At 38.3% G+C, this 17,934-nt stretch overlaps 1 protein-coding gene across 1 annotated transcript in view; it reads left to right on the top strand.

Annotated features, from left to right (window-relative positions):
- The window catches only part of LOC126059332 (cytochrome P450 2C23-like), a 52,036-nt gene extending 34,499 nt beyond the window's left edge, over window positions 1-17,537 (top strand). Inside the window, exons 8-9 of the mRNA XM_049855018.1 lie at window positions 8,899-9,040; window positions 16,641-17,537. Coding sequence (XP_049710975.1) covers window positions 8,899-9,040; window positions 16,641-16,822 — 324 coding nt within the window. The 3' untranslated portion in view covers window positions 16,823-17,537. The remainder of the gene's footprint in view (window positions 1-8,898; window positions 9,041-16,640) is intronic.
- The last annotated feature ends 397 nt before the right edge of the window (window positions 17,538-17,934 follow it).

Here is a 17,934-nt window from a genome sequence, read left to right as displayed (position 1 = left end):
GAATGAACAAATCTGTCTTAGAAGAAGTACAACCAGAATGCTCCTTAGAGGCAAGGATGGTGAGACTGCGTCTTACATACTTTGGACATGTTGTCAGGAGGGATCAGTCCCTGGAGAAGGACATTATGCTTGGCAGAGTACAGGGTCAACAGAAAAGAGGAAGACCCTCAATGAGGTGGATTGACACAGTGGCTGCAACGATGAGCTCAAGCATAACAAAGATTATAAGGATAGCTCAAGACCGGGCAGTGTTTTGTTCTGTTGTGCATAGGGTCGCTATGAGTCGGAACCAACTCGACGGTACCTAACAACAACAACAACATCTACTTGAACTAAGAAGCACACTCCTCACAAGTATTATTTTATGTTTTTTAGTCCAGTTTAATCTTTGAAGTGTTGGCTTTGGGAATGGTCTCAGTTCTGTGTTAACAGAGAGTCTGGGGGCCACGTCTTCTGGGGTTCCTGTAGTCTCAGACCATTAAGTCTGGTCTTTTTATGTGAATTTTAGTTCTCACCACACTTTTCTCCTGCTCGGTCAGGGACCGTGTTTTATTTCCTGTCAGGGTGGTCATTGGTGGTAGCTGGGCACCATCTAGTTCTTCTGATCTCAGGCTGAGGGAGTCTCTGGTTTATGTGGTTCTTTTGTTTCTTGGGCTAATATATTCCTTGTCTCTTTGGTGTTCTTCATTCTCCTTTGCTGCAGGTGGGTTGGGATCAATTGATGATTGCTCCCAATCTTTTGAGACCCCAGACAGTACTCACCAAAGTGGGATGCAGAACATTTTCCTAATAAGCTTTGTTATAGATGTCCCTCGAATCTGTGGTCCCCAGACCCCCAGCCCTGCTACTCTGTCCCTCAAAGTATTTGGTTGTGTTCAGGAAACTTCTTAGATTATGCTAGTTGTCCTGATAGCCCCTGTATTGTGCGTTGCCCTTCCCTTCACCTAAGATGACTCTTGTCTGCTATCTAGTTAGAGAATTTCCCTCTCTTTCCCTCCCCACCCTCATTTCCCTCCCCACCCTCATAACCATCAAAGAATGTTTTCATCTGTGTTTAAATCTTTTCTTGAGTTCTTATAATAGTGGTCTCATGCAATATTTTCCTTTTGCAACGGGCTAATTTCACTCAGCATAATACCTTCCAGATTCATCCCTGTTGTGAGATATTTCTAGGCTTCACTGTCGTTCTTCATCATCGCGTAGTATTCCATTGTGTGAATATACCATGATTTCTTTATCCATTTGTCTGTTCAGGGGCACCTAGGTTGTTCCCATCTTTTTGCTATTGTGAACATTGATGCAACAAACATGGGTGTACATATATCTATTCATGGGACAGCTCTTATTTCTCCAGGATTTATTCCAAGGAGTGGGATTGCCGGATCATATGGTAGTTCTGTTTCTAGCTTTTTAAGGAAGTGCCAAATCGGTTTCCAAAGTGGTTGTACCATTTTACATTCCCATCAGCAGTGCATAAGTGTTCCAGTGTCTCCACAACCTCTCCAGCATTTCTTATTTTGTGTTTTTTGGATTAATGCTTGCCTTGTTGGGGTGAGATGGTATCTCATTGTAGTTTTCAACTGCATTTCTCTAATGGCTAATGATCGTGAGCATTTCCTCATGTAACTGTTAGATGCCTGAATGTCTTCTTTGGTGAAGTGTCTGTTCATATCCTTTGCCCATTTTTTAAGTGGGTTATTTGTCTTTTTTTGATTGAAGTTTTGCAGCATCTTATAGATTTTAGAGATTAGACTCTGATCAGATATGTCACAGCCAAAATTTTTTTTTCCCACTCTGTAGGTTGTCTTTTTACTCTTTTGGTGAAGTCTTTTGAGGCACCTAAGTGTTTGATTTTTAGGAGCTCCCAGTTATCTGGTTTCTCGCCTGGTGCTTGTGCATTGTTAGTTACGTTTTGTATTCTGTTTATGCTATTTATTAGGGCTCCTAGTGTTTTTACTTCCATGATCTTTATCGTTTTAGATTTTATATTTAGGTCTTTGATCCATTTTGAGTTAGTTTTTGTGCATGGTGTGAGGTATGGGTCTTGTTTTGTTTTTTTGCAGATGGATATCCAGTTATGCCAGCATCATTTGTTAAAGAGACTGTCTTTTCCTCATTTAATGGACTTTGGGCCTATGTCAAATATCAACCCCTCATCAGTGGATGAATTTACTTCTGGATTCTCAATTACGTTCCATTAGTCTATTTATGTGGTGTTGTACCAGTACCAGGCTGTTTTTACTACTGTGGTGGTATAATAGGTTCTAAAATCGGGTAGTGTGAGGCCTCCCACTTCGTTCTTCTTTAGTAATGCTTTACTTATCTGGGCCTCTTCCCTTTCCATATGAATATTGTTGGAATTTGGATCAGGATTACACATTGTCTCTGTAGATCACTTTGGGTAGAATTGACATTTTCACAATGTTGAGTCTTCCTATCCATGAGCAAGGTATGTTTGTCCACTTACGTAGGTCTCTTTTGGTTTCTTGCAGTAGTGTCTTGTAGTTTTCTTTGTATAGGTCTTTTACGTCTCTGGTTAGATGTATTCCTAAGTATTTTATCTTCTTGAGGGCTGTTGTAAATGGTATTCATTTGGTGATTTCCTCTTCGGAGTTCTCTTTGTTGGTGTAGAGGAATCCAACAGATTTTTGTATGTTTATCTTGTATCCTGATCCTTTGCTGAAATCTTCTATTATTTCCAGTAGTTTTCCTGTGGGTTCTTTGGGGTTTTCTGTGCATAAGACCATATCATCTGCAAATAGGGATCCTTTTACTTCTTCCTTACCAATTTGGATGCCCTTTATTTCTTTTTCTTGCCTTATTGCTCTGGCTAGGACCTCTAGCACAGTGTTGAATAAGGGTGGTGATAAAGGGCATCCTTGTCTGGTTCCTGTTCTCCAGGAGGATGCTTTCAGATTCTCTCCATTTAGGATGGTATTGGCTGTTGGCTTTGTATAAATGCCACTTATTATGTTGAGGAATTTCCCTTCTATTCCTATTTTGCTGAGAGTTTTTATCATGAATATGCAGGTGTTGGATGTTGTCAAATGGCTTTTCTGCATCAATTGATAAGATCATGTGGTTCTTGTCTTTTGTTTTACTTATGTGATGGATTACATTGATTGTTTTTCTAATATTGAGCTATCCCTGCATACCTGGTATGAATCCCACTTGGTCATGGTGAATTATTTTTGTGATATGTTGTTGAATTCTATTGGCTAGAATTTTGTTGAAGATTTTTACGTCTATGTTCATGAGGGATATTGGTCTGTAATTTTCTCTTTTTTTTGTGGTGTCTTTACCTGGTTTTGGTATCAGGGTTATGCTGGCTTCATTGAATGAGTTTGAGAGTATTCCATTCTCTTCTGTGCTCTGAAATACCTTTTTAGTAGTAGTGGTGCTAACTTTCTCTGAAAGCTTGGTAGAATTCTCCAGTGAAGCCATCAGGGCCAGGGCTTTTTTGTTGTTGTTGTTGGGAGTTTTTTAATTACCTTTTCAATCTCTTCTTTGGCTATAGGTTTATTTAGTTGTTCTACCTCTGTTTGCCTTAGTTTAGGTAGGTAATGTGTTTCTAGAAATTTGTCCATTTCCTCTAGGTTTTCAAATTTGTTGGAGTACAATTTTTCATACTATTCTGTTATGATTCTTTTAATTTCATTTCGGTCTGTTGTGATATCACCCCTCTTATTTCTTGTTTGGGTTATTTGCTTCCTCTTGTATTTTTCTTTTGTCAGTTTGGTCAATGGTTTATCCATTTTGTTGATCTTTTCAAAGGACCAGTTTTTGGTCTTGTTAACTCTTTCAATTGTTTTTCATTTAATTCTGCTCTAGTTTTTATTATTTTCTTTCTTCTGGTTAAAATGGCTTCTTTTGCTGTTCTCTTTCTACTTGTTCTAGTTATTGGGTTAATGTTTTGATTTTGGCCCTTTTTTCTTTTTTGGATGTGTGCATTTATTGCTGTAAACTGGCCTCTGATCACTGCTTTGGCTGTGTCCCAAAGGTGCTGGTAGGATGTTGTTTTCATTCCCATTTGAATCTGAGAATTTCTTTATTCTGTCCTTAATTTCTTGTATAACCCACTAGTTTTTGAGTAAGGTGTTGTTCAGTTTGCATGTATTTGATTTTTTTCCCCCTTGCTTTTTCTGTAATTGATTTCTACTCTTATGGCTTTATGGTCAGAAAAGATGCTTTGTAATAAATCGATATTTTATATTCTGTTAAGAGTTACTTTGTGGATTAATATGTGGTTTACTCTGGAGAATGTTCCATACGCTTTGGAGAAGAAAGTATACTTGCCTGCTGTTTGGTGGAGTGTTCTCTATATGTCTATGAGATCAAGTTGGTTGGTTGTGGCATATAGATCTTCCATGTCTTTATCAAGCTTCCTTCTGGATGTTTCGTCCTTCACCAAAAGTTGTGTGTTGAAGTCTTCTACTATTACTGTGGAGCTGTCTATCTCTCTTTTCAATGTCATTAGAGTTTGTTTTATGTATTCTGGAGCCCTGTCGTTGGATGCGTAAATATTTACTATGTTTATGTCCTCCTGGTGTACTGACCCTTTAGTCATTATGTAATGTCCTTCCTTATCCTTTGTGGTAGATTTTGCTTTAAAGTTTATTTTGTCAGAGATTAATACTGTCACTCCTGCTGATTTTTGATTGTTGTTTGCTTGATATATTTTTTTCCATCTTTTGAGTTTTAGTTTGTTTGTGCCTTTGAATCTAAGGTGTGTCTCTTATAGGCAGCATATAGGTGGATTGTGTTCTTTTATCCATTCTGTGACTCTCTGTCTCTTTATTGGTGTATTCAGTCCATTTACATTCAAGGTAATTATTGATAGGTATGAGTTTAGTGCTGTCGTTTTGATGTTTTGTGTGTGTGTGTGTGTTGTTGCAAGTTTCTTTGTTCAGTTAATTTTCTGCACTGAGTTGTTTTTCTTTATGTATTTGCTTTTTATCATTGTTGATTTTGTATTCCTGAGTCTTTATGTTTTTCGTCTTTTTTATTTTGATGTGTAAGTTTGTTAGTTCCCTTTGTGGTTACCTTAATATTACCTCTGTTGTTCTAAGTTTAAACCAATCTTTTATTTCTTGATATCACCTTGACTTCGTCTCCATATGAAAGTTTTGCGAGTACATTATTTAGTCCCTCTTTTTTGTTTTAATGTTATCATCTTTTGCGTATTGACATCTCTGTTTCCTTATTCTCAGTGTTTTAGCTTTGATTTATTTTCGTGACTTCCCTATCTGGTTGACATCTGGTTGTTCTATCCTGTGTTCTACTCGTAGGTTGTTATCTGATATTCCTGATTTTCTAACCAGAGGACTCCTTTTAGTATTTGTTGTAATTTGGTTTGGTTTTCACAAATTCCCTGAACTTCTTTTTATCTGGAAATGCCCAAATTTCGCCATCATATTTGATGGTGAATTTTTTTCCTTCAAGGCTTTATGTATGTCATCCCATTGCCTTCTTGCCTGCATGGTTTCTGCTGAGTGGTCATAGCTTAGTCTTATTGGCTCTCCTTTGTAGATGACTTTTTGTTTATCTCTAGCCACTCTTAAAATTCTCTCTTTATCTTTGGTTTTGGAAAGTTTGCTTGTAGTATGTCTTGGTGAGTTTCTTTAGGGATCTACCCTGTATGGGGTTTGATAAGCTTCCTGGATAGATACCTTCTTGTCTTTCATGATATCAGAGAATTTTTCTGCCAACAAATCTTCACAATTCTCTGTGTGTTTTCTGTTATTCTTCTCCTGTTCTGGTACTCCAATCACGTGTAGGTCATTCCTCTCGATAGAGTCCCGTATAATTCTTAGGGTTTCTTCATTTTTTTTAATTCTTTTACCTGATTTTTCCTCAGATAAATTGGTGTCAAGTCTTTATCTTCAATCTCACTAATTCTGACTTCCATTGCCTCAACCCTGCTCCTGTGACTCTCTATTGAGTTGTCTAATTCTTAAATTTTATTGTCACTCTTTTGAATTTCTGTCTGTTGTCTCCCTATGGATTCTTGTAGCCTGTTAAGTTTGTCATTATGCTCTTGTAGAACCTTAAGTTCCTCTGTTGCTTTGTCTGTGTGTTCCTTGGCTTGGTCTGCATTTTACCTGATCTCCTTCCTGATCTCTCGAAGAACTCTGTAAATTAGTTTTTTGAATTCTGCCTCTGGTAATTCCAAGAGTTTCTCTTCCTCTGGGAGATTTCTTGGTTCTTTGTTTTGGTCACTTGCTGGAGCCATCATAGTTTGCCTGTTTACGTGATTTGATATTGACTGTTGTCTCTGAGCCATCAATAAGTTATTATGTTTATTTATTTTATGTTTGCTCACTGTGTCCTAGCTTCTTGTTTTGTTTTGGTATGCCCAAATAGGCTGGTCATGTGAGTTACTTTGATTATTGGTGTCTTTGAAGCTCTAATGTCCTGTCACCAGATGGTTAGAGCTTTTACTTGGTATGTAAGTCCAGGAGTCTGTTTACTTTTCTTGTGTGAATTCAGCTCAGGTGTCCAAGTCATTGATCGCTGAGCCTGTGGTGCAGGCTCTCACCTACAGTCCTAGACGGGCAGGGCTATATAGGGGTGATTGGAGTAGACACAGGTATCTGGCTGCATTAGAGGGTTATGTGCTAAGCAAGGTAGGGGGCTGATGGCTGCCCCTGCGTGCCTGGGTAGAAGGCATGTCCCTGTTCCCTAGAGTGCGTAGGAGGGTGGGTTTTGCAGCCAGACTTTGGGCAGCTGGTGTTGTGGCTGTAAGGACTGGGAGGCACCACTTATTCTTAGACCCCTGTCGCTGGTGGCTAGATACTGTGGGTGGAGCCACCAGTCCTCAGGCCCCTGATGTGAGTAGGTGAGGACCCTGCTTAATGGGCAGGGTGGTGTCAAAGGTCATGAATCTGCCACTCCCTTTTAGCTGTGGCAATGGAAAATAGGCTTCAGGTATATACCCTGTTGTACTGTGTTAATGAGGGCCTCCGCTGTTGAAATGGGCCCACACAGGTCTAGCCTGGGGTTAGGCCTGTGCGTAGGCAAAGGGGCTGTGGCTGCCCTGAGTTCCTGGCTTAGGGGAACTGGCAGATTATTTTTTCCTGTTTGTTAATTTGTTCCCTCTCCAAAGCCAGGAAAATGGCTCAGGGTTCGCAAGGTTCCCACTTCTAGCCCAGGGGTCATGGCAATCTCTGAAGCTGAACTGGGACTGGAGCAGAGCGGGGAGGGAGCAGGTAAATAGGAGGGAGAGTTACTTCCCAGATGAGAGAAGGGCCTTTTTGATCTTGTGCAAGGTTAGACACTTGCACTTAACTTTTGCAGCATCAGCATAATTTCTCCCTGGTTCTGGAGGCTTGACCAGACTCTGCTTGCCTCAGCCTGTGTGTGCTGGCCAATCCAGCCTGCAGGGTGCCAGCCAGGTCAGGTTTAGCAAATCCTCGCTGCTTCTGAACTGTCTTTCCCTCCTCCTGCCGCTCATTCCTACTCCTCATTTTGTCTTGGATGTTCGGGGCTCCTAGACTGTCATATATAATTGATTCATTTTTTTTTTTTTTTTGGGTCTTTGTTGTAAGGAACATAGGAAGTGTCTGACTACTCTGCCATCTTGGCCCCACCCAAAACTATGTATTCTTACTAATAACATATATTGGTGTAACCTCTAAGGAAGGCAATGTGGCAACATCTGTCAAAATTCAAAATATATGTGCACTTTGAAGAGTAATTCAACTACTAGAAATGTATCCTTCGTGTATATTTTACCAAAAACATTATACATTACAGCAGTACTTGTGATACTTGAAGACTAGAAAAACTTTTGTGGTATTTTTTAAGATGTCCATCGAAACAGGACTGTTAAAAAACTCTGATATTTCCATACAGTGGGATACTAAGCAAGGTATAGAATAGTATGTATAAAAAAGGATGTCGCATGTGTGGGGCTGGATATATGTGTGTGTCTTTTTTTTTTTTTTTTTTTAGTCTGTAAGCTGTCTCTCAAAGGATATATTGTAAACTGATAATGATAATTATACCAAAAAAGAAACCAAGGGGATTGGGGTAGAGAAAAGAGAGGAAGGCATATTTTCACTTTATACTCTTCTTTTTTTTTTTTTTTTACTTTTTGTATCATAATGTATTATGTATTGTACAAATAATGTTTAAAGGGATACAAACTAAAGGAAAAATGGATAAAGGAAGCTTTTCCTTAAAAGGTGCATTTTATGATAAAGTAGAACATGGTTCAAATTCTAACTATGTCATTTGCTAAAAGTATAACCTCAAGCAAATTATTGTACCTTTCTGAACCTCAGTTTCCTTGTTTATAAAATGTAAACAAAAAGAGCACCTACTGGATATGGTTGATATGCAAATTAAATGAATGCTATAAACAACTAAGCACAGTGTCAGGCAAATGTAAAGCATTTAGTATAAATGGTAGTTATTATTTTGTCATATAAGCCTCACAAAAGTCTTATTAGGCAGGGAGGAAAGCTGTCTGTTGTTGTTACCCCTCCCTATTTAACAAGTGAGGTAAGTAGAATTTGATTCAGTAGATTCTAAATCTCATTTTCTTTCATTCACATCTGAATCCAGGAAAAAAAAAAAACTCTGAGAAAGTAAGCTCTTCATATTTGAGGCAGTGATTACAGTGAAGCTCAAGTCTAGACAATATGTGTTACAAACCCCCGTTTTTCAGCAATTGACCATAACATCACTCTTTACACAGAGAACTACCTTGTTACTACTAGATAAAAGACAGTGTAGAGTGTATAAAATAGCCATGACTCAAGACGGTCCCTCACCAAGCAAGCTTAAAGGTGCTCAGTCCTACTAAAGCTGCCATAACTAAGAATGTTAAACTTGTTTATGAACCAAGGATAAGAATGATGAACTATCTCTCAACTCTTTATTTCCTGTTTCCAGGGTACGACCGTATTGCCACTACTGTCTTCAATCTTGTTTGATTGCAAGGAGTTTCCCAACCCAGAGAAGTTTGACCCAGGCCACTTTTTAGATAAAAATGGCAGCTTCAAGAAAACAGAATATTTCGTGCCTTTTTCCCTTGGTAAATACAAATAAACCCACCCAAACCACACATATGCACACTTTGGACAATTTTTAGTTCCACTGAATTTATTACATCACTAAGCAATCCATTGATGATAGCAAAGTCAATCATTTCACACTTTTATAACCAAATTTAGATAGAGACATTTAAGTCTCTCCCCAGTAGAATCAAATACATCACTCAGGGACTATTTTGTGGTTTGGTAATTGAATACAATGGCAGTTTAATTAAAGAAAAACAAGTCAGTCCAATTCAGGTGTTATGTATTACCAGACAACAGAAAGACCTGCCTTTGCAAACTTTTGTTTGTTGATCTTTCCTTTATAAAATTGACTTTTCTGACACAAAATGTAGCTGTTAGCTATTGTTAATTTTCTGTTTCTTAGAGCCAGAGGCCATTAAAGAGACCTTGGCCATTTCATTTTCCTTCTTCCTCTTTGAAATTTAGAGACCACAAGAGTTGGTTAGCTCCCAGTTACTATTTCCCATAAGGTCATAAAGACAATTTATGATTGATTGAACACATATTTTTTCCTTGTTATTCTATGCTGCTCATTTGATTATTATTTTAAAAAAACAACACTAAATATGTTTTGTTTCTACCTGCAAAGATAATACATGTTCAACATAAAATAATGGAAAATTCAGAAAAGCAAAATAAAAAATTATCTACAATCTGACCCTACAGAGATAATCACTGTATTTTACTGTATATACTTCAAGCTTCACATGTCTGTCAGTTTGTCATACTGTGGGGGCTAAAGTATTGCTGTGGTGCTGGAAGTTATACCACTGGTATTCAAGTACCAGCATGGTCACCCATGCCAGACAGGCTTCAGCTGAGCTTCCACCTAAGACAGACTAGGCAGAAGGACCCGGTGGGCTACTTCTGAAAAGAATTAGCCAGAGAAAACCTTATGAATGGCAGCAGAACATTGTCTGATATAGTGCCAGAAGATGAGCCCCTAAGGTGGGCAGGCGCTCAAAATACGACCGGGTAAGAGCTGCCTCCTCAAAGTAGGATTGACCTTAATGACGTAGGTGGAGTCAAGCTTTTGGGACCTTTGTTTGCTGATGTGGCATGACTCAAACTGAGAAGAAACAGCTGTAAACATCCACTAATATTTGGAATGTGGAATGTATGAAGTACTTATCTAGGAATATTGGAAATTGTCAAAAATGAAACGGCACACATAAACATCCATATCCTAGGTATTAGTGAGCTGAAATGGACTGGTATTGGCAATTTTGAATCCAACAGTCATATCTTCTATGCCAGGAACGACAAATCGTAGAGGAATGGCATTGCATTCATCTTCAAAAAGAACATTTCAAGATCTGTCCTGAAGTACAATGCTGTCAGTGATAGAATAATATCCGTACACCGTAAAGGAAGACCAGTTAATTCAACTATTATTCAAATTTACGCACCAACCACTAAGGACAAAGATGAAGAAATTGAAGATTTTTACCAACATCTGTAGTCTGAAATTGATCAGACTTGCAGTCAAGAGGCACTGATAATTACTGGTGATTAGAACGTGAAAGTTAGAGATGAAGAGGAAACATTGGTAGATGGACAATATGGCCTTGGTGATAGAATCAATGCTGGAGATGGCATGATTGAATTTTGCAAGACCAATGACTTCTTCATTGTTATTACCTTTTTCACCAAGATAAATGGCAACTATACACGTGAACCTTGCCAGACAGAAGTCACAGGAATCAAATTGACTACATCTGTGGAAAAAGACTATGGAAAAGATTGATATCGTTAGTCAGAACAAGGCCAGGGGCTGACTGTGGAACAAGACTGTCAATTACTCATATGCAAGTTCAAGTTGAAACTGAAGAAAATACGGATAGGTCCGTGAGGGCCAGAGTATGACCTTGAGCATATCCCACCTGAATTTAGAGACCATCTCAAGAATAGATTTGATATGTTGAACACTAATGACCAAGAACCAGACAAGTTGTGTAATGACACCAAGGACATCATACATTAAGAAAGCAAGAGGTCATTAAAAAGACAGGAAAAAAAAAGACCTAAATTGATGTCAGAAGAGTCTCTGAAACTTACTCTTTGAATGTAGAGTAGTGAAAGGAAGAAATGATGAAGTAAAAGAGTTCAATATAAGATTTCAAAGGGTGGCTTGAAAAGATAAAGTATTATACTGACATGTGCAAAGACCTGGAAGCAGAAAACCAAAAGGGAAGAACACACTTGGCATATCTCCAACTAAACTGTCATAGAAGTAGAAGTCAAAAAACAGAAAAAGCAAGGAAAAAATCAAGTACGTGGAAACCGAACACACCTTACTCAAAAACTACTGGGTTATACGAGAAATTAAGGACAGAATAAAGAAATTCTCAGATTCAAATGGGAATGAAAACAACATCCTACCAGCACCTTTGGGACACAGCCAAAGCAGTGATCAGAGGCCAGTTTACAGCAATAAATGCACACATCCAAAAAGAAAAAAGGGCCAAAATCAAAACATTAACCCAATAACTAGAACAAGTAGAAAGAGAACAGCAAAAGAAGCCATTTTAACCAGAAGAAAGAAAATAATAAAAACTAGAGCAGAATTAAATGAAAAACAATTGAAAGAGTTAACAAGACCAAAAACTGGTCCTTTGAAAAGATCAACAAAATGGATAAACCATTGACCAAACTGACAAAAGAAAAATACAAGAGGAAGCAAATAACCCAAACAAGAAATAAGAGGGGTGATATCACAACAGACCGAAATGAAATTAAAAGAATCATAACAGAATAGTATGAAAAATTGTACTCCAACAAATTTGAAAACCTAGAGGAAATGGACAAATTTCTAGAAACACATTACCTACCTAAACTAAGGCAAACAGAGGTAGAACAACTAAATAAACCTATAGCCAAAGAAGAGATTGAAAAGGTAATTAAAAAACTCCCAACAACAACAACAAAAAAGCCCTGGCCCTGATGGCTTCACTGGAGAATTCTACCAAGCTTTCAGAGAAAGTTAGCACCACTACTACTAAAAAGGTATTTCAGAGCACAGAAGAGAATGGAATACTCTCAAACTCATTCAATGAAGCCAGCATAACCCTGATACCAAAACCAGGTAAAGACACCACAAAAAAAAGAGAAAATTACAGACCAATATCCCTCATGAACATAGACGTAAAAATCTTCAACAAAATTCTAGCCAATAGAATTCAACAACATATCACAAAAATAATTCACCATGACCAAGTGGGATTCATACCAGGTATGCAGGGATAGCTCAATATTAGAAAAACAATCAATGTAATCCATCACATAAGTAAAACAAAAGACAAGAACCACATGATCTTATCAGTTGATGCAGAAAAGGCATTTGACAACGTCCAACACCTATTCATGATACAAAGTCTCAGCAAAATAGGAATAGAAGGGAAATTCCTCAACATAATAAGTGGCATTTATACAAAGCCAACAGCCAATACCATCCTAAATAGAGAGAATCTGAAAGCATCCTCCTTGAGAACAGGAACCAGACAAGGATGCCCTTTATCACCACCCTTATTCAACACTGTGCTAGAGGTCCTAGCCAGAGCAATAAGGCAAGAAAAAGAAATAAAGGGCATCCAAATTGGTAAGGAAGAAGTAAAAGGATCCCTATTTGCAGATGATATGGTCTTATGCACAGAAAACCCCAAAGAACCCACAGGAAAACTACTGGAAATAATAGAAGATTTCAGCAAAGGATCAGGATACAAGATAAACATACAAAAATCTGTTGGATTCCTCTACACCAACAAAGAGAACTCCGAAGAGGAAATCACCAAATGAATACCATTTACAACAGCCCTCAAGAAGATAAAATACTTAGGAATACATCTAACCAGAGACGTAAAAGACCTATACAAAGAAAACTACAAGACACTACTGCAAGAAACCAAAAGAGACCTACGTAAGTGGACAAACATACCTTGCTCATGGATAGGAAGACTCAACATTGTGAAAATGTCAATTCTACCCAAAGTGATCTACAGAGACAATGTGTAATCCTGATCCAAATTCCAACAATATTCATATGGAAAGGGAAGAGGCCCAGATAAGTAAAGCATTACTAAAGAAGAACGAAGTGGGAGGCCTCACACTACCTGATTTTAGAACCTATTATACCACCACAGTAGTAAAAACGGCCTGGTACTGGTACAAAATAGACTAATGGAACACAATTGAGAATCCAGAAGTAAATTCATCCACCGATGAGGGGTTGATATTTGACATAGGCCCAAAGTCCATTAAATGAGGAAAAGACAGTCTCTTTAACAAATGATGCTGGCATAACTGGATATCCATCTGCAAAAAAACAAAACAAGACCCATACCTCACACCATGCACAAAAACTAACTCAAAATGGATCAAAGACCTAAATATAAAATCTAAAACGATAAAGATCATGGAAGTAAAAACACTAGGAGCCCTAATAAATAGCATAAACAGAATACAAAATGTAACAATGCACAAACACCAGGCGAGAAACCAGATAACTGGGAGCTCCTAAAAATCAAACACTTAGGTGCCTCAAAAGACTTCACCAAAAGAGTAAAAAGACAACCTACAGAGTGGGAAAAAAATTTTGGGCTGTGACATATCTGTTCAGGGTCTAATCTCTAAAATCTATAAGATGCTGCAAAACTTCAATCACAAAAAGACAAATAACCCACTTAAAAAATGGGCAAAGGATATGAACAGACACTTCACCAAAGAAGACATTTAGGCATCTAACAGTTACATGAGGAAATGCTCACGATCATTAGCCATTAGAGAAATGCAGTTGAAAACTACAATGAGATACCATCTCACCCCAACAAGGCAAGCATTAATCCAAAAAACACAAAATAAGAAATGCTGGAGAGGTTGTGGAGACACTGGAACACTTATGCACTGCTAGTGGGAATGTAAAATGGTACAAACACTTTGGAAATGGATTTGGCACTTCCTTAAAAAGCTAGAAATAGAACTACCATATGATCCGGCAATTCCACTCCTTGGAATACGTCCTGGAGAAATAAAAGCTGTCACATGAATAGATGTATGTACACCCATGTTTGTTGCATCAGTGTTCACAATAGCAAAAAGATGGGAACAACCTAGGTGCCCCTGAACGGACAAATGGATAAGCAAATTATGTTATATTTACACAATGGCATACTAAGCAATGATAAAGAACAGTGATGAACCGTGAAACGTAACATGGATGAATCAAGCTGAAAGAACTGAAGAAAGAATTCAAGCCTTGAATTGCAGTATTGAAGGATTCTACGGGGAAAATATTAAAGGATACAGGAAGCGTTAGAAAAAGATGGAAGGAATATACACAGTCACTATACCAAAAATGATTGGCCAACGTTCAACCATTTCAGGAGGTAACATATGGTCAGGAACCTATGGTACTGAAGGAAGAAGTTCAAGCTGCACTGAAGGCACTGGTGAAAAACAAGGCTCCAGGAATTGATGGAATACCAATTGAGATCTTTCAACAAATGGATGCAACATTGGAAGTACTCACTGGTCTATGCCAAGAAATTTGGAAGACGGCCACATTGCCAACGAGCTGGAAGAGATCTGTATTTATGCCTATTCCTAAGAAAGGTGATCCAACCAAATGTGGAAATTATCGAACAATATAATTAATATCACCCAGAAGTAAAATTTTGTTGAAGATCATTCAAAAGTGGCTGCAGGAGTATATTGATAGGGAACCTCCAGATATTTAAGCCAGATTCAGAAGAGGATGTGGAACCAGGGATATCATTGCTGATGTCAGATGGATCCTGGCTGAAAGCAGAGAATACCAAAAAGTTGTTTACCCATTTTTCTTGACTATGCAAAGGTATTTGGCTGTGTTAATCATAAAAAATTAGGGATAACATTGCGAAGAATGGGAATTCCAGAACACTTAATTGTGCTCATGAGGAACCTGTACATAGATCAAGACACAGTTGTTCCAACAGAAGAAGGGGATACTGCGTGGCTTGTGCGTCAGGGTTGGATCCTTTCACCATACTTATTCAATCTGTATGCTGAACAAATAACCCAAGAGGCTGGACTACATGAGGAAGAACAGGGCATCAGGATTGGAGGGAGACTCATTAATAACCTGCAATATGAAGATGACACAACATTGCTTGCTGAAAGTAAAAAGGACTTGAAGCACTTACTGATGATCAAAGACCACAGCCTTCAGTATGGATTACAACTCAACATAAAACAAAAATCCTCACAATTGGAGCAATAAGCAACATCATGAAAAACAGAAAAGATTGAAGTTGTCAAGGATTTCATTTTACTTGGATCCACAATCAACACCCTTGGAAGCAGCAGTCAAGAAATCAGAAGACGCATTGCATTGGGCAAATCTGCTGCAAAAAACCTCTTTAAAGTGTTGAAAAGCAGAGCTGTCACCTTGAAGACTAAGGTGCATCTGACCCCAGCCATGGTGTTTTCAGTGGCTTCATATGCTTACGAAAGCTGGATGATGAATAAGGAAGACCAAAGAAGAATTAACGCCTTTGAATTATGGTGTTGGCGAAGAATTTTGAATATACCATGGGCTGCCAAACAAACCTCTCTTGGAAGAAGTACAACCAGAATGCTTCTCAGAAGCAAGGATGGCAAGGCTATGTCTGACATACTTTGGACATGTTATCAGGAGGGATCAGTCCCTGGAGAAGGACATCATGCTTGGTAGACAGCCAGCAAAAAAGAGGAAGACCCTTAACAAGATGGATTGACATGGTGGCTGCAACAGTGGGCTGAAGCGTAACAAGGATTGTGAGGATGGCGCAGGCCTGGGCAGTGTTTTGTTCTGTTGTACATAGGGTTGCTGTGAGTCAGAACTGACTCGACGGCACCTAACAACACCAATATACTTGAAACAATTGTTTATGTATATATAATAGATGTATATTTAAAAAATAAAATTTGGTTCATTCTGAATAATTATTTGATAAACTGTTTTTACTTAATATATTGTAATTAAAAATTGCCCATGGTATTAAGTATTCTTCCATATAAACATTTTTAGTTTGCATTGTATGCTGGATGCACAATGCTTTATTTAATCAATCCATTTAGATGGATATCTCGGCTTCCCCTAATTCATTAATATCATAAATAATGATTCAAGTGATACCCTCGTAGATGAATCTCTATTTCCTGCAGATAAATTCCCAGAAGGAGAATCACTGAATTAAGTAGTGTAAATTTCTTTAGAGAGTTTTGATATGTATTGCCAAATATCCCTCTAGAAAAATTGTACCCATTTTTTGTCCACCTGGAAATCCTGGTGGTGTAGTGGTTAAGTGCTATGGCTACTAACCAAAAGGTCGGCAGTTCGAAACCACCACATGCTCCTTGGAAACTCTATAGGGCAGTTCTACTCTGTCCTGTAGGGTCGCTATGAGTCAGAATTGACTCGACAGCAACGGATTTAGTTTTTGGTTTTTATTGCCCACCAGCAGTTTATGAGTTCAGCTTTCTGATTGATATGTTCAGTGGATGTGGGGGTACAGTGTATTTGAACATGAAGCAAGCTATTGAGATGTTTCCTTCTTTCAGGAAAACGGGCCTGTGTTGGAGAGAGCCTGGCCCGCATGGAGCTGTTCCTGTTCTTCACCACCATTATGCAGAACTTCTCCTTGAAGCCCCTAGTTGAGCCAAAGGAGCTAACCATCAAACCTGTTGCTACTGGGCTTCTCAACATCCCACCACCTTATAAGTTATGCTGTATTCCTAGATAAAAGAAGAACTTTTATCTTTTAATCATTTGCATTGTAAATCAAAGCAATTGCTTCCCCCCATTAGAAATTTATTACAAGTCTGTCTCTTCATTGTAAATACTGTTTAGGACAGAAATACTACTCACAAAAAACATGATGAACATTTGTTTAAATCTATAAATCCCTTGACAAAAATGACTGGGCTCTGAAAAGCCCAAGGGTACAAACATTATTCTCATAGTCTTTACTGTACTTTTTAGGCAGAGGTCCCCAGGCTGAGAAAAATTCCACTGCCTCAAGCAGTTTGCTTGGCCTGCCCTGCAACTTTGCTTTAGAATCTTAGTTCCTTTGCTTGGCCTGCCCTGTAACTTTGCATTAAAATCCTTGTAATGCATGAAGTTATATGTAATCCCCGTTGCCCCTGCATAGCATGATTAAGAATGTTGCTTATGGAACTTGTATGAACTCCCCGCTTGTAAACCCCTTAAAAATAACCCTTCCCCCCCTCCTTTTTTTTTTTTTTCCCTAGTGGAGCAGTCTTGGCAGCAGCAGCCCCAACTGTTTCCTTTTCTTGCACAACAAAATAAAGGCACCTTTCTACTCTCCCACTTCTGTTTCTTGTTTATTGGACAATACAGGTTACGCTGAGCAGAACCTGGGGTTTCCACCTGGTAACATTTCATAAACCAGCTCCAGTGCAACCAGACCAGGCCCACAGAAGGCCTTGATCAGGGACAGTCAGCAAATAGTGGAGATTTCACTACTTCTATGCTTTTGGAGATCTCCTAATTTCTGTTGTTTTTAAGATTGACAAATTTATTGATTGGGCTATGTATATTTTGCTGTTTCCAGTGGAAATCACTTATATGATTTCTGACACATCCATAAAATAAAACCTTATTTCCACAATAGATTTCCTTTTTATGTTTGATTTTACTTCAAATCTCAAAAATTCCTTTTTACTGTAAATGACATCTGTGTAGCTATGGGGAATCTCCAAGTAGGATAAGATAGATTAAATTAAATGATAACTTCCTATCACAAACTTCCTTTCCCACCCCACATATTTGTAATCATTGTTTTACACAGGACCTAAGGAGCCTGCTTGGATAAGAAGTCAAACCATGTCCGCA

This window comes from Elephas maximus, chromosome 16 (assembly GCF_024166365.1).
Source record: "Elephas maximus indicus isolate mEleMax1 chromosome 16, mEleMax1 primary haplotype, whole genome shotgun sequence".
In the NCBI taxonomy this organism is placed as follows: Eukaryota; Metazoa; Chordata; class Mammalia; order Proboscidea; family Elephantidae; genus Elephas; species Elephas maximus.
The sequence above is the reverse complement of the archived record's forward strand: the minus strand, read 5'-3'. Positions and strand labels throughout refer to the sequence as shown.